At 36.3% G+C, this 27579-nt stretch overlaps 1 protein-coding gene across 4 annotated transcripts in view; it reads left to right on the top strand.

Annotated features, from left to right (window-relative positions):
• Positions 1 to 27579, top strand: part of ZNF407 (zinc finger protein 407) — a 332688-nt gene that overhangs the window by 224439 nt on the left and 80670 nt on the right. For all 4 annotated transcript variants that reach the window (XM_079301071.1, XM_079301072.1, XM_079301073.1 and 1 more), the window contains exon 8: positions 10551 to 10729. In XM_079301071.1, the coding sequence (XP_079157197.1) occupies positions 10551 to 10729 (179 nt within the window). The remainder of the gene's footprint in view (positions 1 to 10550; positions 10730 to 27579) is intronic.

Below are 27579 nucleotides of genomic sequence, written 5' to 3'. Positions count from 1 at the left end.
AAGAGAATGATGTTTCTCTGATACATGCTTTCAACACACATTTTAGATTAGATAATCAATCATACCTCCATCTAAAGACTCAAATTTGACTTTCAGAATCTAAGATGGTTTTGCAGTATTGACAGCCAGGAAGAATATATTTTAATTTGCAGACTGAACAAATTTCCATGACATCATGGAAGCACAATAAATGGCTGACCTCACAATGACATTTTTCAGGCTTAAACTGTACTTCTTGGAGACTTTGAGCCCAGAAAAAGCCTTAAGCTCAGCCAATGTGACCTTCTACAGAAAATAAACTGCATAGGTTTTTTTTTCCCAGTTTGGTCTGTATTGAATCTCCTACTTCTGACTAGATTTTATGATCTGGACACATATTCAGGTTTGATCTGAGAACAGGCAAAGTTGCAGAACCAGCTTCCTTTCTGTGAAAGATTAATTGCTGAAGAAATTGTGCTTAGTTTCTCAGTTGAATTTGATTGTAACTTGTAGTCATTGTTTTTTGTTTTGTATAGGTTTTCTCTGAGTTAGGTTGTCCCTTTATCACACCTTTATTCCATGTTGAGTTACTCATGGGCCAAGCTCAAGTGTAATAAGCAAAACAGAAGGGGTTGTTATTTAGTGCTTTGGAGTTTTTTACCCCACTTCTATTTCTAATCACTTTGTGGCTGTTTGTTCCCTTTTTTAAATGTAGGCAGTAATAAGGAAGTAGATATTCTAGAATTAGCTTCTCCGGAGTCACAAAGAGAACATTGCTTCCTTACTTCCTTGCTTATACAGCTAAATATAGCATGGAGCCTTTGTGCTTACAGCATCACACTAGAAGTTCACTTTAAACTGATGGTCCACTAATCCTCAAATAATTTTCAGTGTCACAGCTTTTCACTGCTACGTGTAAGTTGCTTGCATGCATTGTGCAAAGGTGGGAGAGCTAACATGTAATTGTGTGTGTACATGGTGTGATTGAACACGCCTGGCTTCTACGATTGCTCTGTATGATGGCAGTGTCATTGTTATTAATCATGTTGCCAATTACAGTGTTGCCTGTAAATTTTATTAGCAGGGATTTATATATAGTTTTGGCATGCATAACAAAAGTGAATCTTTCATACAATTATTGCTGATTCCTTTGATAAATTGGAACATTTGAAATGACGAAGAAAATGACCATCTCTTTTTGCAGGGGGGGTTGGGGCTGGGATAGGGCAAGAAGAGGCACTGTATTAGCATTAAAAAAATCTACTGTGAGCAGAGATCGTACAGACCACAGTGCCCTGGGTATGAATCCAGGCTGCAAAGCAACAGGATCTGCCCTCTAGGGAACCGTGTTGTCACTAAAATGGCTGAAGGAACTGACACGAAGGCCAGTTGGACGAAGTACCATCTGCATCTGAGATTGACAGGCAGCCTTTAGGGTCTGTTGCTATCATTTCTGACTCCAGCAACATTAGGAGTCCAGTTTCATCTTGTACAGCCGCAAGATTCCACACCCTTTCCTAGGCTCCATCTGTACTCCTGTATCTGTGAAAATACTTTATGTGTTCCTGAGGATATACAAACAGACTCCACAGAATTGTTCAGTTACTTTATGTGGTCATTAAAAGAAGTACAATAGGGAAAAAATTGATGTTGAAAGGAAATGCGTGTCTTCAATTAAATTCATCCCAGCTTTTTTAAAGAATGGATGTTTTCCATGGCCTCATTTCAGCAAGGTATTTGATCATGTACATAAATTTAACCTTGTGAGTCATTCTTTTGAAGTCAACGGGGGCTGCTTGTACTTAAGCCGCACAAATGCGTAAGTGCCTTGTTAAATCAGGGCCTGTGATACCTAAAGCCGGGTCTCCATCCTCACACCACCACAGAGATGATGTTTCTCAGACCAACTTCTCTTTTATGCCATCTGCTCTGAGAAGAAAGGAGAGGGGGAGGGAGGAAGCCCAGGAACAATGGAGTGATTATTCTCAGTTACAGTGAAATAGATGAACTCCACCTGCTATTTCTGCCACTTAAACCTTGGCTGACACAGTGCAGCAGTGCACCGTGCACAGCAGCCCCCTGCATCCCTCACCGCGGGCACACAGGCCCTCGAGCTGGCCCATCACAGAGACCACTCTGCCTGCAGCAAACTGCAAGCCAGGAGTTCTAGCAAATGTTACAGAGAGTTTTCAGAACCACATCAGTCCTATGAAAACCTTTTTTTGGTAGTTTTGTTATTTTTTTTTCCTCTGTTCGTTTTTGTTTGTTTTGCTTTTTTTTTTTTCTTTTTTCCCTCTAGTCAGTAAAAGGAGACACTGAGCCTCTCTCTGAAGAGCTGCTGGGGCAGACTCACATGCTGAGCAGCCCAGCTTTGCACAGCACCTGTGGGAACAGTGAGGACCACAGCATAGGTGGAGAGCTGAGGCAAATTTCCATTATTTTCTGTACCCTTTCCACCCATACCTTCCAAGTCTAGAAATTTGGACATAATTTGCAGGTTTTTATCTAAAAGCCTCTTCGTTCCTTCTTTCTCTCTTTCCTTCTTTCTCTCTTTCCTTGTAGAAAATAGAATTAATGGAAGCATTTAAGGCAGGATGCTGTAGTTACTTGGAATCACAGATGGGCTTTTTCCTGGAAAAAAATCATATTTTCTTTAAATCGTGGAGACTCTCATTTGCTGGTTTTCTCCAAAAATATTCCAAAAATTCATGAGCAGATTTTGATGCCAGCACTGGGTCTATACTTCAGTTTTTGTTCAGGGCTGTAACTGGCTTTACAGATTCCTCAGAGGTAAACAAGACTAGAGTACATCTCTTCTTATTTCCCTTCAGAATTTCCAATTACCCTGAATTTGCCTTTAAAAGCACTTACTTTAGCTATCATAATGATCAATTACTTGAAACTGGGAATTTTCATTCCAATACATTGTAAATAGAATGGTGGATCCATGGCCAAATTACAATTTGGACATGCTAGTCTGCTGAATGGAGCTCACATACAAGCAGTAATTATCAATCTTCCATCATTTTCTGTGCTGATGCACAAGTTTTTTCTGCTTCCCTACAGGGCTCTGCTACTTTTTAGCAGCCAGCATTGGACATCTGTCACACATACTGTATGTCACAACAAATAGATCATTACAGAAAAAAAATGCAAAGCTAAAAATGTAGAAAAGCAGAAAACATTACGATTATTATCCCTGTGTGTTGGTAAAATACTATCAGAATAAATCCCAAATACATTTTTATTATTTTCTTTGTGAAACTGACTGTATTATAAAATCTCATTAAAGCATGTAAATGTAGTGTACTCTCTTTTATGGGCTACTTCGTATTTTCTGAGTGGCAATACACGGCAGTACATGAAAACATGGCAAGACATGTGGCCACCAGGTTGTTGGGCATGCATGATTATTTTTACAGCACTGAGGGTGTGTATTTCAGTCACCTTTTCTTGGTAGAGTTGAAAAGCTGTGGGCAAATACTCTCTGCAGAAGCAGCTGTGTGGCAGAGGCTTTGCTTGGCCCCAGCAGCTCGTTGCCTCTGTGCCCCAGAGGTGTTTAGGAGCAGCACAGGGAGGTGTTTGGCAGCAGTGGCACAGGCAGAGCTGAGCTGGCACTGGGTACATTGGAGTTGCCCTCTTGAGTTCCCTTGGAACCATGTGCTGCTAGTGCCAACAACAGCGTCATAAGTCACTGGAGAATTGAACTTGCTTCCAGAGCATCGGCGTTTGTACCCATGTGGTTGTTTCCCCACTCAAAACCTAAATAAAAGGTAGAACTTTTGCTTCTAAAGGCAAAGAGCAAGGAAAAAATAACCCAGGTGCATGTCAGTACTGAGAAGGCTGAGAAAATGTGTTACATTTCTTGTACATATATATGTAAATATATGTTATGTGTGTGTGTTAATATCCAGTAATTGCTGCAGTTTTATAATGTTAGTTTCAACACATTACCACATTTCTGGCTATGATATTTGGCTGTTTTTTCACAATTTCTTGTGCAATACTGTATTGACTTGTAGCACTGAAGAGGTAAGCTTTAACTTTTAAACTGGCAGTCTGAATTGCCAGTGGTATGTGCAGATTATGTATTATTATGTAGCTTGTTTGCACTAACTGGCAATCAGTTTAATTTATTTCAAAACTAGAAATGTAGCTAAATCTTGAATAGGGGAAGAATTTTTGGTTGGTTGGTTGGTTGGTTGGTTGGTTAATTTGTTTGAATTTTGCTAAGTAGAAGTTGGGCACAGTGACTGTCATTGTGGTCTTGATTGAATAAGCCTGTTTGTATAATGTAATTACCACAGATTGAGGTATTTCTTTCTCTCCTGTCAAGAGAGTATTTCTAGTTCTCATACAATTTAATGACAGTAAGAAACACAGGGAGACTAGAAGGGTTCTATTTTGGGAAGGAGTAATGCTGAAAACAACCTGAAAGGTCCCTGCATTTACCTGAGTGTGCAGGAACTCTTGGTGCTGCAAAAAATATCCAGGAGTTCTCAGAACTGGCTGCAGCTGGAGAATGCTAAGCATGGGGGAAGTCCTGGCATCCATGTATGCAGCACTGGTGTGAAATGTGAATGTATTCAAAGCTTAAAGCAACTGGAAAGAATGAAGAATTTGGAGAACCTGGCAATTCCTCGGAGTGAGTTGGAAGGAACTTGGTCTGTGTAGCTCTTCCATTGGAGGTCTGGATATGAGGAGATTCAAGCTGTTGGACAAGTAGCATTGTTAGCTGGGTGCAGGGGGATAAGAAACATGACAGTTTTTAAAAGGGAGAGTCATCAACTGAAGAGTAATTTGCCTGTAATTTCAAAGGACTCCCTGTTGCTCTACATCAGAAACCACGTTGCCAAAAGAAAAAAGAATCATGGGCAAATGTTTATGAACTGTGCTATCAATGAGGTCATGCTAAATGTTCTACATGACTTTGTATTTCTAAAAATCTATGGTTCTCCTTTTCTGGTATAATTACATTACTGCAATTTTGATTTAAAGACAGTTTTCCAAGTTAGATGGCATTTTCTGTAAAAGAAATACCTGCAAACATTTGGTGAATAACTGAGGTTAAGAATCTACAGTAGTGGATATTGTTTCATTGAGAAGTTTGCTTTCATCACAATTTCTTTTCTTTCTGGAAGGAAGTATCTGAGGACTTAGCTATTTTTCAATCAAAATGCTGCAATTTCTCTGTACTTGCAGGTTGCATAGCAGGGTATAAAGGGTGCAGAAGACCTTCAGAATGCTGTGTGTATGAGTGAACTTGATTCATACTGACAAATAGGGGAAAAACAGAAATCTTTTAAATCAGTTGGTTATATCACTGTGTTTGTTTTTATGTTGTAAATAGTGATGTCAATGGAGCTGCCAGAAGTCCTTTACATTGTATGCATTTCCCTGCAGAAAGAGGATGTTTATACCTAATGTGCTGGAAAAGACCTTTTGAAAAAAGGTTTATTTTGTGCAAATAAGAGTCCTACAAGGTGCTAAAATTTTTAAAACTTAGTGGACTAGATAATTAACATTTTGCCTCATTTGCACCTCTGAAACCTTCCATTTCCATGTATTGCAGTAAGTATCTTTCTGAAAATGTCAGGCACTGCATAATGGAAGAGTGTTTGAATTTCAGTTTCTTATTAGTAAATAGGAAAAAAAAATTGATTACTTCCTGCAATATTTTATTTAACTGTTTAATACAATGCTAATGTATTCTCATGTAGAAAAAAACTGAATAATATAGAAACATTCCTATTCTGCATGGGCAAATGTAGAATTCACAGATATTTTGTGAATTTCTCCTATTTCATTCTTTTTATCCAAAACACTGTGTAAAAGACAAGGACAGCAAATAGCTTGGTACTGGGCAGCCACAGGTCTGCAGTTAACTACTGAATTTGGCTGTTTGCAGAGGGTGCTCAAAGCAGTGCTGCTGGCAGGGGGGAGGGCAGAGCACAAGGCTGGGGATGAGTTCCTCTGCATGAAGGAGGGATTCCCACATCTGTGCCCTGACTCAGCTTGTGCTGCTTGCTGGAGAGACTGGCTGGCTGAGCTGTGCAAGACTGGAAAGAAGGAAGAGATGATGGAGGAATGCTTTTCCCCCAGCACAGATTTGCTCCAAGTCTCATTATTCCAACCATGTTTCCCTGCTGCTGGCTTTGAACTCCCATCTCTGCCACCTGCAAAGTGCATATCTCTGCTCTGCCATCTCAGACAACTGAACAGTGCTGCTGTTTACAGTGGGGTAGGCCTAGTTTTGCTGAGGAATCTGGTCTTTTGCACAATGTAGCTTGCCAATGAAATTGGGAAAATGTCTTCATAGGGTCACTTGTACTACCTTTAAGGGCTTAAGGAGCAACTGTACTTTTTGGGTTGAGGAGGGAGGTCAGTTATGAAGACTTCTGTCCCATCCACCAGAAGCATGATTTTCCCACTCTTCTGTAGACCAGAAGAGTCTTTCACTCTGCTTCTTGCTCTTAGCACAATTCCATGTTGTTTTTGTTTGGGGTTTTTTTTTTTTTTTTTTTGTTTGTTTGGGTTTTTTTTTTGGTTGAGGTTTTTGGTTGGTTGGTTGGTTGGTTGGTTGGTTGGTTTTTTGTTTTTGTTTTTTTTTTTTTTTTTTGTAGAAGGAGCGTGTATATAAGGATAGGAGAAGGAAAGCAAAGTAAACAGAGGCAACAGCTTCTCATGTTGAGAAAATGTCTGGCCATTTTATACAACTCTTAACCTTCCACTTCATTTCACTCTCCCAGCAAAGTGGATCCATGGTGCTAAGAGGCAAGGGTGCAGATGGCTGTGGAACAGGGCATCAGGCTTCCTTGTCACTCTGTGGATGATGCTATGCAAGCTCAATGACCATTGAAAACTTGAATAAATTGTTTGTAATTGGAGCATCCCAAATAAGGAGAGACAGAGAGCTGGGACAGGTCAGCATGGAGAAAAGACCCAGGGGATATTATCAGCATGCACACATATCTGAAGGGGAGCCCTAAAGAGAATGCCAAGCTCTTTTTCAGTGGTGCCCAGAGACAGAACAAGAAGCAGTTGGTACAAATAGGAAGATAGGAGGTTTCCTCTGTACATCAGGAAAAACAATTCCACTGTTAGGGTGACTGAGCAATGGCACAGGCAGCCCAGGGAGGTTGGGAGATATTCAGAATCTTCCTAAAAATGGTCCTGGGCAACTGGCCGTGTGTCATCCTTCCTGAGCAGCAGGGATGGACTAGACAGTCTTGAGAGGTCCCTTTGAACCTTAAGTATGTTGTGATTCTGTGTACATTTGACAAGTCTTTTCCAGTTTATGATACTTGAATATGCAGTAACTTTTAATTTATTGAGAGCAGAAAAAGGTACCTGGTTGGTAGGAATGGACTTGTAATGGCAACATGGAATGTGCAGCTAGAACAGCAATTGGAATGCATCACTGTGTGATGAACATTAGAGACAAATGCCCTTTTTTGTCTTTTACCAGAAGATGTTTTCTGTTCATCTTAAGCAGTAGCTGCATTTCTCAGGAGAATCTTACCATCTGTCTCCCTTATTTCAAAGTGTTGTCCTTTACAGAAATGTGGGAGCTCTCCTGGATGGAAAGTAGGCCTATGCCCTTCCCAATATATCAGACTTTCATGGAGGAGTTCATACAGGTTTGTTCATTGGAAAGTATGGGCTGAGCTTTTCAGCTCCTCATAATTCCTATTCATCTGCAATGTACCTTAGCAACATGTTCCATCTCCTCTTTCACTGTGTACAGTGCTGACAAGACACTGAAAAATCCATACAGGCCTTCCTCTTCCCTTTAATGGGGTTTTTGTGGGATTTGCATCAAGTCTCAAACCTTTCTTCGCATCTAATAAGAAGACTTACTGCAAGACATGAAATTAAAATAATTTTTTTGTGTGTTTCTCTACATCAGAATTGAACATTGAACTCATTGACTGTGGCATTAGACTAATTAAGTCTCTCTAATGAGTTCCTGTTACTTCAGAGCATGGACAAATTGACAGAAATGTATACATTTGATTTTAAAAATGTATCATGAGGATGAAAGCGTGCTTACATGAAGCAATGGTAATAGTAATTTAACTTAGAAACCTCAACTGTAGCTTTACTGAAATACTGGCTAGTCTTCTAAAACCTGCATTTATTTGTTTGTGGCTGTAATTCAGACTGGAACTCAAAAACTAGAAGGACTTTCCTCAAATGATTTTTATTGTGCTGGGCTCTATTTTCCAAATTTCAGAACAAAGGAAATCTGTATTTCAAGGTTTATCGAGACCTAGAAGTGAATCTTGCAATACAAGACCTGTCAAAAAGCTTAACTATCATCACTATTACAACATTATAATGTTTTAGTTATATTCTTGTCATGAGATAGCTTTAATAAAAACAGAATGCTGCTTGAAATCACAGACCTCTGTGTTTACTCATATGATATGAAGAGATGTAACTACACACACTGTGTTGGTGGAGGTGTTTTATGTCAGGTATACAATAACATCCTTGTACAGTACATGGGAGAAAACTCCTAATAAACACGCATTCAAAGCACACTGAATAATTAAAAATCATTTTATATGCAGTACACTTCTGTCCTGTCATATTTAAAGGTATCACTTGGCTTCAAAAGTGCTTTGCCAGTTGTTACCATCATGGCTTACCTTATGATGGCAATTGCTGCTTTGCAACCTAATATGAGGGGCCATTTGTAATGCCTTGTAATCTCATATTCCTCATTTCTGATTAAGCCTTCCTGACCTTGTCACATGGAAAAATATGGGTTTAAAATTTTTATATCTGGATGTTGGTGTGTTTAGCAACAGATTTTTACTGATGACTGAATAAATGAGGCTTTTTGCTCTGTTTAAAGTGGCTGGAGCAAATTCTAAATCAAAGGAGATAGAACTGGCCTTTTATGGCTTGAACAGGCTAGGTTTTCTTCACAACTCTTAACACAGGTTTCCACAGATCCTTTATATATTTCACAGAAGTATTTCAAAGTAAAAAGTTTTATATCTTTCCTTAGCATAGTATGAGAGCTGAGCTAAAAGAACACAGATACTTTATTTCAGATTCGCATGCTCTGCTTTAATCTACTGCCCTTTAAAGTATAACCCATGATAGAAGGTTACCAGGTTGTCTCCTGCTTTCATTGCAGTGTACACTACTTTTTTTTCTTTTTTTTTTTTTTTTTTGTAAAATACATATTTCATTTTAACAACATTTATGAGCATTGTAACTTTTTTAGGGCTGAATCCTGAAAGATGCTGAGGACCAATATTTTCTATATTTTTCAGTGATAAGTGTCTTCTCTGACATTCTCAGGCATCTGATCATTACACCAGTATATAGCAGATGGACATGACAGAGGGTGAGCTTTGGCAGCACCGTGAGGCAGATACCAACTTCACTATGACCATTTCCGAGGGAGAGACAAGCATTCCAGCAGAACTTCAAGCTGCTGCTTCCAGTTTATTTTGGGGGTCCTTTTTTAGGTGCCTGCTACTGTGGAATTTCTATCAGTGATGGGTATATAACCAGTTGTCCAAAATGCTACATTGTCTTGTTTGAGTATTTTTGAAGTATTATACATTTATGTACTTTGCATGAGTGTTTGTTCAGTTAGGCTGAATAACTGTTCTTAGTTTGGCAATAATAATAAATGTTAGTAAGAAAGTCTAAACAATAAACAAAACCCCAAAGCAATGGTACACAAAGACAGTTCTGTTCCTTTGAGTCAAGAATAAATATACTGACTACTTCTGATTGAAATAAATGCACTGGCAGTGTGTCTTTTATGTAGGATTCATCACTTAGTTTAAATAAGTAGGAAATTCTAATGCAAAATAATTTTGTAATGAGACTGGAAAATTTTAAAGACTAGAAATTAAAAATTGCTGCCATATGGACCTCTCTGTGAGTATGGGAAATGTGAAATCTTTTCTCATTACTTTTTTTCAGAAATATGATTATAACTGTTGCTTTGAAATGTGTTAAACTAATTGTATATGTGATCTGACTTTTATGCATGAAAACACTACTTTCACAAAAGCTGTGTTTCTGATATAAACCAGAATCTGTGTGTATTTTCAAAAAAATGTAAACTTGAACAGCTCAATTCTCTTTCATATGAACAGTTCACACAGCAAAATGAAAGTTGGTTGGACATACTTGCAAAAATCATTCACAACAACTCCTGTTGAATTTAGTAACTGTGTAGGAAAGGTTCATGTGAGCTCCATTGGGAATATTATAAGCATGTGTATATTTCAGTTTTGCTAAGTAAAGACTTTTGCTTAATTTTTGTCCATCACTGACTACCATGAGAAAAATAGAAATTCTGTAAATGTAACAAATCAATCATTCTGGTTCAGATGTGATGTTCAGTTAACCTGAAACAGCTTTGGGAGCTTTAGTGCAAAGGACCACATTTATGCAAAACCTAAGAGGATGCAAAAAAAATCTACAGATAAGGAAAAATGAGTGACAACTACTGTTTTTCTATTATAACACTAGGTTTTATTTGAACCAATGGTAGAAAATAAATATTTTTTTTCTTTTTTTTCATTGCTGTTTAGGTCTAATTGCGCAGAAAATATCCGTAAACACATCTTGCATACGGGAAAGCATGAAGGAGTGAAAATGTATAACTGCCCTAGGTGTGACTATGGCACAAATATTCCTGTGGAGTTCCGTAACCACTTGAAAGAACTACACCCAGACATTGAAAATCCTGATCTGGCATACTTGCATGCTGGTAAGGTTCTTCCTCCTTTTGCTTACAGACTCTTCTCTAAATGCACTTGCTTAAATGATTGTAATAACAAAACCATGTTATTATCATTTATTTTGAAGAAGAATGTGGTTTTAAAATGGGTTTAGTCCTTTTCAAATGTTCAGGGTTGAAGATTATGCATTATGCACTGAAATCTATTCATGTTGCACAAGCAAATCTTGCAGTTCAATAAATAAACATCAGAAGTGCATGCTATTTAGGTGCCTTTAGATTTTGAAATCTAACTGAACTTTTAGGGAGAAATATTTTCTAACATTTTTATTAAGTCCTTCTGCCTATGCTATTCCCCCAAGAAAAGAAAAACAAAATTCCATAGGAAATACAGTGGCAAATTAATGCACTGCTTTGAAAATTCTTAGATTTCATTACAAAAAAGTGGACTGTTCTTCATTAAAAGATAGAGCAGCAGAGCTCAACCAACAACTTGGATGTATGTTTTCAGGCTTTGTGTTAGAGAGCATGCACATGGAAGTCACTGGAGGAATGCAAAACAAATCCATTGCTTTGGAAACAGGAATCAAAAGAAAAGAGATGGGGCATTTTCTGTTTAGGAACAAATTCTTTTTGTTTATCTTTGGATTTGTGTTTTTGGGTTTTTTTAAAAGATTCTACTGTTCAGACTGTAAGGCAGAAGATTAATGGAAGCATCAAGTTAGGAGAAAAATAAAGAGTTCAATGATAGAAGCTTAGGAGAAATAATAGAAAGTTAGTGAACTAAATGTGATGTTAATGCCAGAGAGGCAGATAACTTAGACATCACTGGGTGGAAAGACAAGTCAGAGCAGTGGGAAAAAAGAACAGATGGTGAGAAGAAAGAGTTGGGGAATCCAGAGGAGGAAGAAGCTATGTGGGCCAAAGTCTCCCTGAGATGCAAATTAATCTTCCATTGAATTACTGCTTTTAGTACTTATGTGTCAGATTTGAATTTTGTGTAAGGAATTAATTTCATAGTTTTTGATGCCCTCATACCTGTAAATAAGCAAAACCTGGAGAGTTTTCATGCAGCTTTATGCAGTATGTACACTGCAGTTATTTTAAAATCTCTCAGTCTTCTTAAAATGACTGCTTGCTTTCCTGACTAGAGGCAGTGTATTATTTGTACCATATATTTCTATTTGCCAAGTATTCCACTTCATTTTGGAACCAATCATCATGTCATGTCAGCATATGGTGGATAATATCTGGATGTGCAAACAAAATGCCAGTTGGCAGAATACCAATTTCAAAATAGGTCAGAAAACTGATCACATTTCACCATAGTTCTCACTAAAGCAAATGAATATTCAACTCAGAGCTTAAATCCAGACACTGTTGGGTTTTTATTACAATAATCTCACTTAATATAAAAAAATAAAATGCTTTCAATAAGCAGATAGATATAACAGAGAGCTGTAACAGTGATAGAATCACTAACATTCCAGAATTACAAACATTTTATGTTCATTTTCCCATTATTAGTTCAAGATTGTATCCAAGTAAATAATTGTTCATTGCAGCATGCCGTGGTATGCTTACTATGTTCAGCTTGTCTTCGTAACACAGGAAAACAGTCATCAGTATGTTGTATCCTAATGATACTTTTTTTCTATACATTCACTCTTATACTGTAGAAATCCCGTTGCACTGACAGGGTAGTGTGTAAATATATTAGGACTAGTAAGAACAGGTCGTCACCTGATTATTGTCAGGATGGCCTAGAGCTGGTGTACAACAAAAGTCTTGAAACATTGTTTGCATGATCCCATTGCTAAAAGGATGATGCTGTGTTTTCCTTTCAAAAAGAAACACTCTTGAAGAGGAACCTGAGTCATAATTGTATATTCATACCATAGTTAAATTAAAGTAGGTCTCTTTTTTTCTTTTCAATCCATTTCTGACTGCTGGACATCTGAGAGTTAAAGGTTTTAGAGAAGATTTTTAGAGAAATGAAGTACAACTCCTGTGCCTTGGCTAGCATCCCTTATAAAAATAAGATTTGTTCTATGTCTGGTTCACAGTTACTGATGACTTATTGGTCATTGGCTGCACCCACAGAGAATCTACAACATGACATAGAACCCCTTAGGAGGATAGGAGTATGAAAGTGTCATACAAGATTGATTTTTTTTTTTTAACTTAAACATATTTGTCTGTCTTTTATGTTCTAATATTGCTTTGTAACAGGAAAGCCAGCCCTTCTGCTTCTTTGAGCAGATAGAAATAGAATAAGCCTCTTCACTGGCAGAGAGAGACACCAACTCCAGCCACTTTGCAGGACAGGCAGAAACTCCTTCACCACAACCCATCCAGACTGGACCTGTGGGGTTCCTTTAGGATGTGACTGGGAGTAAAAGTCAAGCCTGTTTCTTGTCTGTGAAATTAAGATTAACAACTGGATTTCTAATTTAAATTTAATACTCCTTATAATTGTTGCAGGAAGAGTTGAAGCTTCAGACAAGGCTTAGCCTCAGATTTTGGCAACAGTTTAAGTTCAAGGAATCAGCCTGGCCTGCAAGTTCTAATCAAGTCAGATATATTTATAAAATCAATTATTTATTAAACAGACAAGAGATAACAGATGAAAGATCTTAATCAGAATCACTTACCACAAAGTATGAAACTAAAAAGTACTACTAGTAGATTACAGCATAACAGAAAATGCACAATATCAAGGTACCTATATTAGAAATAGGAAAATAAATAGTATTGATTAGGAGTCAAATCTGGCTTATCACTGAAACCATGACAATGTGCACATTCCTTCACTTAATCCCTGGGCAGTAACTGCAAAGCAGGTGTCCCTGCTTATGGGAGAAACTTCACACATCTCCAGGGAATTGTGTAGAAGATCTCTGTTTTGTGGAAGTTTGGCTCTTGTAGTTGTAAAGTGAATATTTGTCTGTCAAAAATCTGACTTATCTTTCCAGGTCTCACTTCCATCAGTAAGACCTTTATTGGCAGTTGGGAGATGTTAACCCCATGGTGCCAAAATAACTCACTGTAAGTCAGCTTGTGCTGTTTATCTGGCTGGTGTACAAACAAAAGATAAGCTCTTGTGGGCAGTGAGATGCCCTGCTAAAAAAATAAAATGCTCTAATATTAGTTTCTCTTTAGCTTTGGCAGCTACTGTACTGCTTTATGAGATCAGTGGTAGTGAGGAGCATGAGGAAGCTTCATTTCTAAGGGAGAGGCTGTGGAAGATGGAATGCAAAAGAAGTTGCTTTTACATTTGTGAGGATGATACTCTAATTGCAATGTGATAGCACTTTGTTCTAAATTGATATATAGAAATACCAGAAAACCAGGTCTCCAGGCTTTCTTTCCTCTTTTTGCTATAGGTTCTCTCTGTCATAGAGGGAGTAACAATACAACTATATTCCTTATAAATCTTACATATTTTAAAAGAATGAGAGTCTGGATTATAGTTTTGTCTTTAACTTTTAAAATTTGCTACATTTGAACAGCAGGCCTTTAATACACACAAGCCAACAAAGATATATGCAGTGCACATAAAACCATGAATTGAATTTGCTAGACCACACTTCAAATTCCAGTTTATGCATTTAACCTTAATTTTTATACAAATCATCAAATCTGTTTTTTAAAATGTCTGTGTGTTGTTCTGTAGGAGCTTGGTGCCTATTTCTTGATATTCTCTGACCCATTTTCTCAAGGTCTGTATGAAAATTGAAATTTTGTTGGAAAAAAGCCAGGAATCCAGAGACTGTTATCCATTATCCACAATGTAAATTTATTTTCATTTTAAAACCACATTTAAGATACTGATAGATCTTATAGCTGTTCTAAGAACAGAACTGGGCTTACTAGCAGGCTCAGGAACCCTGCAGATAATGTTTAAGTGATCAAAATTTTGTTCTAGTGGAAGCTATTTATGTATATTCTTGTTATTCATGTGCAAATTTGAATATATGTCATTACAAATGGAAAATGAATGCAATAGATGAGCAAATTGTCATATTATGTTGATGACTATAATTTTAGTGATTTTTCTAAAACTCAGATTATTTGATTTAAAAAGTTGAGTTTCTTACTTTGGGGTTCTGAATTCTGAGTTTCAAAGCAAGCTGAAGAAATCTTTTGATTCTTGTGTGCATTGCATTTCCTAAATTTTCAAAATATGTTTTCTTTTGACTGATGCTGCATTGCAATACTGAGTTGAACTGAACCTGAATATTTTGTCAAGTGGGACAGGAGAAGGGCCCATACCTGTGGTAGATCTTGCAAGGAATCAGTATTCCAGATTTCTTTCTCAATGCTTTGTCTGCTTTGGAGCAGCATCACTTGGTGGTGGTAATTTCAGTTCGAACTAAATGTTCATAATTTGGGAGCTCTTGTCTTACAAACATTGTGATACTCTTATGATGCATTATTTATGTCCAAACAGTATAATATCTATGCCTGAACATCTCTATTATTCTAATAGCTGCAGAGTTCATGGCATCTCACAGTGTGCCATACTAGCCTTCTGTGGAAACTAAACTGGTCATAAACAAAAGCATTTCAGAGAGAAGGAAAGCAGTTTTCTCATTATTGGTTTTGTGATAGTGTTGAAAGTTATGCAGTAATACTGAGGGGTTTTTTTCCATATCATTATTTCCATGCTGCACTGTAAAAATGGAGATGATTTCCAAGAATGAATGCAGCCCTAGAAAGCAGAATGACCTGTTTTTTTGCACTGAGCAAAATATAAAATGGTCCTGCTTTTTGTACAAGTTTCCTCATGTGCAAAATACATGCAATGCTTCCATAGTTTGAGTCACAAAACTCTTGCTGGAAAATGGCTTCACGACAGTCAACTGCATGATTAGGGAACTGCTTAAGGCATTGAACAGAAAATTTGGTGATGTTTAATTTAGAATTAGAAGTCATGCCAAATACTTCTTGGAAGTCATTAAAAAGAAATAAATCAGTGAAGCCAGCTCAATTCATTGTGCTCTTTGGTAAGGTTGTTTTTTGTTTTTTTAATGTGACAGTTGATACTATGCTTGCAAAGCACTCAAATTTTCCAGTATGTGGTGAGAGTGTCTACGACCCCATAGCCCCACGAGTAGGAGTGGAGGATCACTTACTCCTATGGATCCTGGCAGGGCTAAAAGTGTGAGCTGCTTCCCCTCTCTGCACAGACATGTTTTGGGGAATGCCTGGAAGTACAGCTTTGTGTGCCTGTGCCTTTGTGAAAATTATAGGTGCCTCTGGGGTTGGGCATTCACAAAACAAAGATCGTGACGATTGTGTTTTGGCAGTTGGCTGCCTACGTGGTGATTGAACGCTTAGTGTTCATGAAGAGTTACATAATTCATGACCAAATGATAGATAGGTACTTGATTATAGTGTATGAGTTGCTTCACAGGGAGAAAATATCAGACATGAGCTCCTCTTAGTCTAGCTGAGAAAAGCCTACAAAAAATCAGTTACTGAAAGCGTAGTCAGACAAATTGAAATGAGAAACAAGGTGCAAACACTTAAATATGAGGTCAATTGAGCTCTGGCAGCAACTAGCAAAAGAAATTATTCTTGTTCTGTTCCTTTGAGCCTTGAGAAGACTGGATGTCTTTCTAGAAAATAGGTTTTAGGAGGGTTTTGGAGGGCCTAAGGTTGCTGGGTTCACTACAAAATGTGTACCAGAACTCAGACTATTATCTAACAGTACTTTCTGCTCTTAAATCTTCAAACAATGTTTGTACAAGCCTCCTGGTAAGGGCTGTGTTTGTGAATCTAAAGTGTTTGGGTGCTGTGATAGCAGTGGAATAGCTGAGGTGACAGGTAAGTCTCCCAAAGTGTTCTTTCCCAGAAAGGCAACATTCCCATCCTCAGTACTAAATTCTTACTCTCTTTGAGCCTGAAGTAGAAATACACTCACTTAAACTGTTTGTTTCTGGCATATCATTAAATCCTTGATAAAATATCTTGTAACATACATTTATTTATTTATTTGCCTAATATGTTTGAAGAATCCATATAGAATTCTGCTCTTTTCCCTGGCAGTTCCCTTACTGTGTTATTGTCTCCTCTTTTATATATGTTTGAAAAGCATTTTTGCAAACTTTAAGTACACTTTTCAAAAGGCTGTGCTTTCCACAGATTTCCCTTTCAGTTTCTTTAGCTTTTGAGAAACAGGGCTGTACCAGCAACCTGCAGCATTGATTGCATCATCAACAGGGGACAAAATTGTGATCCTATCAGTTGTAGCAGTTGCAATATTCATGAATGGAATTCTGAAAGTTCAAATAGTTAATCCCAAATAAAATTGTGATCTTTATCCCACTTGACAGCTACATTTATCAAATTATTAAGAGAAAAAATTGATTGCTAAAAGTTATGGTGTGATCTATTATGTGATTTTATCAAGGTATAACTGTATTACCAAGTGGAAACTGCAGACTTATTCAGAATGTGAATTGGACACACAGAACCTGATAATATAGCAATTATACTAGTGTCCTAGTGCTTTTCTACTTCTAAATATTTTTTGCTACTCCTTCCTTTTGTGTCTTTTGATCCTTTAGTAGAAAATATAGAGTTAAAAAAATAGGAAAAAATCAAATAATGAAAGCCTGTTTGCTCTTACACTCTGAATTTATCAAACTACAAAAATATAAAATCAGTAAATGCTATTTATCCATGAAGCAATGGAAATACAAGTCAGTTGAATACTTATGCAAACTTGTAATTCATACCTGATGCAAAATCTCCAAAGAATAAATCCACAGCTTTGTTTGCAAGCGCATGTAACTTTTTTTTAATAGTTAATGTTCTTAGTCTTTATCACTGTTTAAATAAAACACTTTAAATGCTGTCATTTGAAACAATATTAAAATTGTCATTGCTAAATACAGGCAAATCAGGTGCAAGCTGTTACAGCAGCAGAATATTGCTTGGGTTTCTAGTCAGATAAAACATTATTTTTGATGGCTGGTATATTTTAAAAAAAGAAAAAGGCAGCAGCAGCTCTGCTTCAAACAGGTTTGCTCTTGTCATAGCTATTAGTACCAGTCTTTCAATAGCATGTCATGTTGATTGGCAGACACTCCCTTTCCTCTTTTGTGAAGAATAATAATTTCAGTGTGTGCTTGAAATAAAAACCTAGTATAAATGATTTTCTGTTTGTAAAGGAGAAAGCCAGGTTTTTTTAACATATGTAGATTATGTATTATTGTGTTTCAGGAAAGATTAATCTATGTTTAAAAAAAAAAAAAAGGAAGTAATTTTTTTTTTTTAGAACTGTCATTTATTAGAAGGCATGGAAGTATGGAAGCAGAGTTTCCCTAGCTAGTATATTTATCTGGGTGGTCATGACACCAAGAGTTGGTTCTTTCCAGGTAGCAAGTGAAGTAGAAAAAAAAGTGAGTTCATGAAAGTTCTTTGTCTTTTTTTTTTCCCCTAGAATATAGCTTTTTCTGCTGCTGAGCACAGGGACTCCTTTCATAGTTCCTTAGTTTTTGTGAACAATCAGCATATATTCCTGTTGAGTGACATGAAAGGAGGTGTTGAAATATTTTGATGCAAATATTACATCATCTAATATTCAAAACCCACCACTATTAATATTAGTTACATCCTTTAAGTGAATGGTATTCTCAGATAAGAATGAAAGTCAATCAGTCTCACTAAAGAAAAAAAAACCGTTCAGAATAAAGTTTTAAAGGAAAAGGAAAATACTGCCTAGAGTAAAGTCTTAATATTTCTGCTTAGTGGAGGTAAAACAGGTGCCCTGTAGTGTGCCATAAGCTGCATTGCACAGGGATTTCCATATTGTGCATGGCACAAAAGCATGCAGTCACAGTCCTGCTGTCTTTCAGTGCATTTCTCTCCACAGCCCTCCTGACACTCATTGCTCCTTTTCTGAAAACTATCCCAGTTTGTAACACAGCAACTAATATTTGTGATGTGAGCTATTGCTCCTGAGCAGATGAAGCTCTTTGCCCATATCTAAATATTTAATCTGGGTTGGTGTGTGCCTCCTTTCCTCTCTGTGACATTCTAGTTTCCAAAGCTGGGCACCATTTGGCTGGCCTGCAGGGGGCTGTGCCATGGTGGACGATAGAGAAACCTGAATTTTTGTTGAACCCTTCATGCCCATTTTGTATCTGCCCTCAAAACACCCCTGGACAGGAATCTGCTTTGTAATTCTTTGCATTGCCCATGCTGGATCCCTGCTGCTGTCCATAAAAACTGGTGCCTCTGCAAGGATGTCAGGCTCACCGATGAAAAGAAGGTAATCTTACTCCAAGATCCTGTTCTATTATATTAATAGATAAAATATCCTTCATGAAGAACAGAGCCACATTATTGCCTATTTGGAGCTAAAAATAGGCTATCCTAGCATAAAACTTTTAATGCAAGGCTGAAATATTTAAGTGCAGTAGAAGAAAGCCTTTAAGACATGACAGCCATCTAGAAAGGCAAAAATATTTAATTGTGCTAGAAGATATGTATGCATAATAGTATGTGGCAAATGTAAATAATGAAAGGAAATACTAGTATTGGAATATCAACATGTTAAAATTTGGAGAAAAGCACCAAAAATGGGATATCATGGTCATCAAGAAAACTTTTCAAACAAACAGAATGTAAGATAATAATCTTACAGGGGTAATAAAAAATAAAGATGTACATTGCCTAGGAATAATTCAGGATATTTTTACATGGAGATTGTCCTACACTCTGAAAATTTAAGTTGCTTTCCTACTATACTCTTTTAAGAGTAGATCTCTTAGTCTGTCATCCAGGGCATTGTGCTGAAGTTCTAAGAAATATAAAGATTTTGTTTTTTAATTTTCATTTAAGTAAATATAAAATGAAGATAAAATGCAACTTGAAGAATGAAATGAAAATTTTGATTTAAAATGTGATGTAAATTTTTAATATATAGTAGATAAAACTCATTTAATAACTTTAAACTTTATTGAAAATAATTATATATTCCTAGTCTGTGCTATAAATAATTTTTAAAAAATTAATTGCAGTGAAAATATAAATAATAAATATCTATAAATAAACCTAAATAATACATTTCTCAACTCTGCTATCTCCATTATGAACTAATTATTTTATCACTTGCAGGGTTGAACTACCAGTACTTTGAAGACCTATGGGCACTATATTTTAAATAATCATAGCAGGGTGTATTTTGTCTACATAATGCCACCACCTCTTGGTGCCTTTCTCTGTGGTTGTGCACTATTTAGGTGACACTTTATGCTTTTTCTTCCTATGAGATTTTACTAGCATCCCAAAAACCTGCACTGAAATTATTATTGATAAATAGCTTAAATTATTAATATTTGTAAATCTACTTGCAAGTCTTAGTCTGAGTTTTAAATTTTTTTTATAAGTTACACAAAATTACTTGCTTTTTAGGCATAGTTTCATTACTGCACAAATAATAGCAAATAATTTCAGAATCAGAAATGTCCTGACATTGCCGAGGTTTACAGCTAGCAACTAATTGCCACCCTCCAATCACTCATTCCCACCAGTGGAGGGATGATGGGATTCAGAATGGTAAAAGTGAGAAAGCTCCTGGGCTGAGATAAAGGCAGTTTGTTAGGTAAAGCAGCACAGGGAATTAATTCATCACTTTGTATTGGCTGGCAGGTGTTATCTACAGGAAAGCTGGGCTCCGTGGCATGTGATGGTGGCTTGGGAAGACAGATGCCAGTACCCTGAACATCATCCCTCTTGCTTCTTTTCCCCACCACTTTCCAAGCTGAGGATGATGCCCAGTTGTATGGAATGTCCCTTGGGTCAGCTGGGTCAGCTGTCCTGGCTGTGTCCCCTCCCACCTCCTTGTGCACCCCCAGCCTCCTCACTGGTGGGGTGGAGAGCAGAAAACTCTTTGTGCCAATGCTGCTCAGGACTAGCAAAATCACCCCTATGACACTGTTTCCTGCTCAAATCCAACACATACCAGCTACTGTGAAGTAAATTAATTAAATACCTGAGCCAAAGCCAGAATATAGGTGTGGGAGATTGAATCACAGCGTTAGTTGTGTGCTCGCTGCTTTACTACTTTGGGTCATGAGTGAAGAGAAGAGCCCTCCAGCAATAATTGCTCCAATGAATCACAAATCACTGCAATTCCATGCTGATTTTTAAAATTTCTTCTGGACTTTCTTTTTGTTTGCTTTCATTAATCCAATCTGTGTTGCACTGACTTTCCATTAATTTCTTGACATGGCATCTTGAGTCTTGACCTTTGTAAGTAGGATTCTTGTCTGTCTGACACTCATGTTCTTTTGTACTTCTAATTTCTATTTTACTTCCAATAGTTCTTCATAATTTTTTCCATCTTTTCATTTACCAGATCTTTGGTACCTTTCAAGTGCTAAATGCTCTCCCATATATCCTCAGTAACCATGCTGGATTTTTCTGTCCTTTTTAATATTTAGGTTTTATTGGATGAATGTAGATTGCACCTTCTCTAACTCTACCTTAAATAATTGCCACTTAAGGGAATTAAGAAGTACAAGGGAAGGAAAATGCTGACCCATAGACTAAGCAGAAGGAAAAAACGTTCCCGCTGGGTCCAATTTCCTAAGAAGGACCATCAGGATAGTGACTAGGACCTGAAATTATGGGCTGAATGACCTCTAAAAAATTATCAGTTCAGAGAGGAGCTTGTCTATAACTGTTTGCACTAAAGGAAATGAAGATAGGTAGAAGTCTCACAGAAGAAAGATTGCTTCACTTTCTTGGTGAACGTATAAGAGCATAATATGAAACTATATCTCATATAAATACATTGCATGTCGGCTGTCTATAATTCTTGTATCATGTCAAAAAACCATGGAGACAGATATCATATCTCTTAACTCCCAGCTGGCCAGTTAGTGGGGAACCCCTTTTTCTTAGTACATCTTCTGAATTTAGGATATTTTATGCATGTCTTGCATTTATTGGAATGAGTATGTGCTCATCAATATCTAACATCAAAGAAATGGTTTGTACTTAAGTAACCACTGCAGATTTAATACAGATGTTTTCATTCTCTGAGTCATTACAATATGATTTTCATATAATTTTCTCTGATAGTAAAAAGAGACCTTAAAGTGAGTGCAATTTTCATATAAATTGCATAGGAACCTGAGCATTAATAAAAGCTCTGGGCTTCAGATAATTCAGATCACCGGTTCAGATTCCTCATTTCTGGATGAAAGGTGCTGCTGGTTTAAGTGGGTGTAATTCCAGTTCCTTGGCTTTTGGAAGTAGAGGAGATGCCTGACATCCAAAAGTAGAGTTGCTGTACAGGTTTCTGCAGTATAGTTAAGAGGCTTCTCTGGTATTTAAAGAAGATCAGTTACTGATTGTCACAATCCCTCCTTAAATAACATTTCAGAAACTTAGATTTTTGTTGATGGAAGAGTTTTTTTATTATACTTTTTATTTTTATAATTATTTTTTATTTTTATAATTATTTTTATAATTTTTATATTTTTATTATAGTTAAGAGTAGGTTGCTCTGTAAGTGTTTGGGATTACAGTGTATAATGTACTTACAAAGAAGGCATTAAGATAACTACCATACTACATGCTAAACTTTGCTCCTGCTTCTTTTATACCTTGCCAAAAGGGTACTTCTTATTCAGTCTGGGAACTAATAGCAGATAACAGTTTTGAGAAAATAGATTTTAGGAGATTTAAAAGAATTTACCTACTTTGAAGTACTAGTATCTAGAGGAAACATAAAATTAAATCATCCATTGATAGCAAAGAAACTCAAAACTAATTTTCAATTTATCGCAAGATACATTGAAAGGTTTTAGGCAAACATTTTTAATGGAACATTGATTTTGGATTTAGCGTATGTATCCAAAATTCAGAACTCTATTTGAAGAATTTGAAGTTATTAAACAACCAATTGTACACTCAGTAAAATAGTTTTAGTAGTTCCTGGAATGTCTGAGTAAAATTAAAAAGAAAGGGCTGTGGTGAAACATTTGGAGTCCTCACATATTAGTGCATGTCACCACCACAAAGTGCCCGTGGGATAAAGCTGCTTCTAGTCAACTCAAGTTAGCCTCCTCTGGTCTACAAATCCTTGCTGTTACCATAGTGTTCAGTGTTCTATTAATGGTTGTTGACCCTTTCTTTTCTAGTCCACCTTCCTCTGAGCAAATTCAGCTACTATCAAAATTGTCAGTGAAATATGATGGGCTACTTGTGTTTGCTTCTATCCACTCAAACAAAAATCCTGAAATGTGAAGTCAGAAGTTTATCAGAATATGAAAATAATGAAATCTCAGTTATCTGTAATTCAGCAAGCCCTAATTGTGATACAGACCAAGAGGGCTAAGGCAGGGGATGAACACAATCCTCTGTTCTCTGTTGTAGTTGTGGGGGAGATTTTGTTGCATATTCTGTTTCCTGCAAACCTTTGAGCTAAGGAAGAGACCAACTGATTGCATATATTTTTTGTAATGTCTTGAGATATCAATTTTAAAATTATAAAAGACAATAATTCTAATTTTTTTAAAAAATAGAGCATTTTTGATAAATAAATCTATTGTCATATCTAATGACTGGTATGCAACAGTCAACACCAATTGCAGAAAGATATGGTCAGATTTGGGATATCGGCCAAGTACTCAGGGACACAGAGTAAATGGTTATAAATTGGTATAACCAGTATAAGGCTCCTGAGGATCTTAGAAAAGCAGAGAGTGCAAATGATGCTTTGATGGAGACACTAGAACTCCTCACACTTCAATTTTGCTGCCACCTGGTCACCAAAATGGGAAAAAAGGGATTGATTTTGGGGGGATGCTTTTATGTAAGGTAACTCAGACTCCAATATGAAGTAGGTTTCTAAAGGTGGCTGTGCAGGTGCACAAGTGGCTCCTAGTCTAAAGACCATCCACTTTGCAATGCCAGTGCCCTCTTTCTGTGATGAGGTAAGCTTGACATGAGAGAATTTTAGGCATAATGATTTTTTAAAATTATTTTTAAATTTTATCAACTTTCAGATTTTGTCTTTTCTTAAATTTACAGCTTTTCTTTTTCTTTCTTTTCTTTTGAATTTTCAAAATAAATGCAGATCCCTTTCATATTAGCATTAACAGATAAAGTGAGCTGATTAATGTTATTTTTGCCAATGATTTTTTTAAAGAAATCATTGTAAAATTTACAATTTGATTGCTCCTGATGCTGATTGGCAGAAGTAGGTCTCTTTCTTGGCTAATCTAGAGTTGCAGATTTTATAGAAAGAACCAGCAAATTTGAAGTTGTACTTCAGTTTAAAGTTTATGTTGATAAAGCTTTTATTGCATTTGAATTTGTTACATTTGCATACCATAACAGTATATTGCATTTCCCAAAGCAGTTCCCTGTTTCTCCAAATACTGTTATGTACCTGCTACTGACTTTACTGAGCATATATACATCTAAAATTTGGTGGAACATTAATGTCTGTATTTTCAAAAGGTTTTACTATTTACTTTAATGTTTCAGGTACTGTCTCTTACTTTGAAAAGTGGTTGCCCATACACCAATGCTCCACTTGCATTGTTAGAAAGAAACTTGGTAATAAAAACTACCGATAAGTTCTAATACTCTTTGGCTATATATAATGAAGAGAGACAAATTATAGTAATTATTTTTTCAAGATTTTCTGACTATGAATAGATCCATATAGCCATTGTTGTTCAAGAATTTACTACCAGATTCCATATTTGAAGAAATAATGAAACATGTCCTAAGCTTTTAAGATCTGTGAAGTGTTTGGAAAGGCCATGCTATCTGACTAACTCATACTTTAATAAAAAAATTATCATGAATTACATATAAGTAAACATAGTTTCTAATGCTCTGGTAAACAAGTACAGTGTTATATAGAAGAAATTGCAGTGTTTAGGACAGGGAGAAATAGAACCAATCCAAGTTTTCAGTCTGTACCCTGCTACAGTATGGATTGTACACAACAAGATGTTTTCACATAATTAAAGGCCTTAGGCTTCTAAGATGCTTAGGTCTAAACATGGTTATTGTTACAGTTATACGAGGTGGGAGATAACCTAAATGGCATCTTTTCACTTTCCAGTAAACTTTTATTTTTTTTCTTTGCGTTGTTTAGAAATTGAGTTCTAAGTCTATTGAACTGTTATGAATGTCTCTCAGCAAGGCAAGAACTCTGAGCTCCTAAACAATACTGAGAGACAGGATTTGTATTATTTGGTATTTTCTTAATATTCTAAGTTGTAATAGTTAAATCAGTCATGAAATATAAAACTGATTTAATTTCATTATTGTGATTAATTTTCCATAGAAATACTGTATTTATATTTCACACCTTTTTAGAAATATTTGTAATAGATTTATGGTTCTGCAGGATTGTGATTTGGTTTAATTTTTATCGTATAGAACCAAAATTTCATTACCAATTTCTGTATTTAAAGGCTTGTTAATCTGCATTGATTTCTTAGTTTGGTATGGGTTCTGAGCCGAAAAATACAGTACATCACTGACTGTTCTATCACCTGACAGCGACTGATAAAGCATCCGTGCAGAAAGTGTCAGAAAAGGTTAATATTTATTGATTTTATGGCGCTACAACCAATGTAGTTTTGCCATCAAAGATGTATGGCCACCAGCAATGGAATCTGTAAAATTGCAGGTTGGTTGTTAGTTTTTATTATAACCTATGCCAGTATTCTGGCCTTAAAAAATGACAGATATTTAATTTAAACAAAAGGTTTTGAATGTACAGCTGCTGTATACCTGCAACAGGAATTTAGTATTCTAAAATGAAATCCAAGCACAGTGCTTAAAAGTTTAAGGTGTTGGGGGTGTGGGGGGGGGGAAACACACAACCTTGAATTGCAAATGACAATCACATTTAGCCTTTTCATCCACTTAACTATGTGCTATTGATCTGTAGAAGGTGCCCAAGCAAGTGATAGCTAAAATTATGAGCAATAAAGGGCTTGCTTCTTCAAACAAAAAGTATATAATTAGTAGGAGTGGAGGAGGGGGCAGAGCCTGTGTGTGGTTTTAAAGGCATTTAAACAAGATGGACTGAGTGCAACAGCAGTTTGTAAGAGTACACAAGGAGAAATCTGGTTGCCTTGAAGCATAAATCCATGGTCTGGTTTCAGCTTGTGTGTAAAAATTAGGCATGCACTCCAGCCTTTGCATTTATCTCCATCAGGGTTTGCCTGACAGAAAGACAATCTGTTGGTTTGCCTACATCAACTAGGGAGTGGAAAATCTTGTGAAGCTTTGGTTCTTCTAAATGCATCCATAGTTTGCATTTTTATTCTATTTTTCATTTAGATGACTCTTGATATCAATCTTTTCATAACTGATAGTTCTATTGATACATCAGGAAGGTTTGCAAGAAGATAGAAGAATACTTATTGCAGTGCTGAAAATTAGTCTACTAAAATGCATATAGACATGCATAGAGCTTATAGAAGCAGGTTTGTAGGGAATATTAGCAGGATTTGGCCCCAGATTTTTAGAATCCCTGTTTAACTCTTTATTGCAAAATTGCTTTTTTCATGGTACACTTTTGCATGCAGATTTTTCTTCCCTACTTTCTTTATGGTACAGTGTCAGGGACAGCAGTAACAATGGGTTTGTTTTTGAACAAAACCTAACGATAATTCAGAAGTGAGAAACTCGTATTCTAACATGACTAGTAGAATAAATTACATGGCATACAGTAAACATGCTTTAGATCGGCTCTTCTCTGTACCACATTTTTCTGTTGAGCTTTATACCACCAGTTTGTCTGGGTTCTTTTTCCCCAGACAGCTTACCCATTTTATTGTGCTCATTTAGAGGAAAGAAAAACTGTTTGTCTCCTTGAAAGGCAAGTGAACAGTGAGTGGAAAACTACTTTTATAGCTAAAATACCATTATAATATATGGCAACTAAAATTCTAAAATTGAAAGAGAAGATACAAGAGAAAATCTTAAATCACTTTTTTAAAGCCACTGACAATTTGAAATATTCCCATGAAGATTTCTATTTTTTTCTTCCTTCTTTGAACTTAGTAAAATGTGATTTTTAGAATGATTGTTACAATAACTTGTTTAATTTCAATAATTCAAATAAGACCCATTCATCATATAACTCCACCTTTTTTATTTTAATGACTGTGTCATTAATCTAACATTTTCCATTTTTATTGGGCTTCATTTTTCCCCCTTCTGATCTCTTTAAATTACAGCTATGAAATGGCATGCACTCAGCAGTGGCATGCACTGACTGCATTTTTACATCCCCGCTACCCCTTTACTCTCATGTTTTTAATTTTCAGTAGAGCCAAGTGCCAACAACTTTGTGGCTGTGTGGTGTCTGTAAGTGACTTCCAGGCTACAGGTCTGGGTGGCAGCTTAGTGACAGAAGGTTTTTCAAACACTTGGTTTCCTTTTTGTGTACCTTTTTCAATTCAATATCACTGCTATGAACTATTTGTTATACTTTCTAACACCTTCACCCCAAAATTGGTTATTACCATACATAATGACTGATACATTGTTAGCTGATTTTAACAACTGATTTTGTGAAATTATTACTTAATTCATAATGTAATTAATTTTTAATACCCAGAAATACAGAATTGAAGCCATATATTTATTTTGCATTGCTTAACCATAAGAAAACCGCATTGCCTAAAACATCATTCATTGAGTAAATAAAATAAATTTATTGTAAGATTTGTTGACACAAATTTGATATAAAACTAAAGGATAAAGAATAAAAGAGGCATTTTTAGAACACAGCTCACTGAATGAGTTTACATGGGCTTATGGATTAGGATTCATCTGTGGTCATGCTGCTCTAAACACTGGTTTATGTGCACTGT

This window comes from Erithacus rubecula (assembly GCF_903797595.1).
Source record: "Erithacus rubecula genome assembly, chromosome: 3".
Taxonomy (NCBI): Eukaryota; Metazoa; Chordata; class Aves; order Passeriformes; family Muscicapidae; genus Erithacus; species Erithacus rubecula.
The sequence above is the reverse complement of the archived record's forward strand: the minus strand, read 5'-3'. Positions and strand labels throughout refer to the sequence as shown.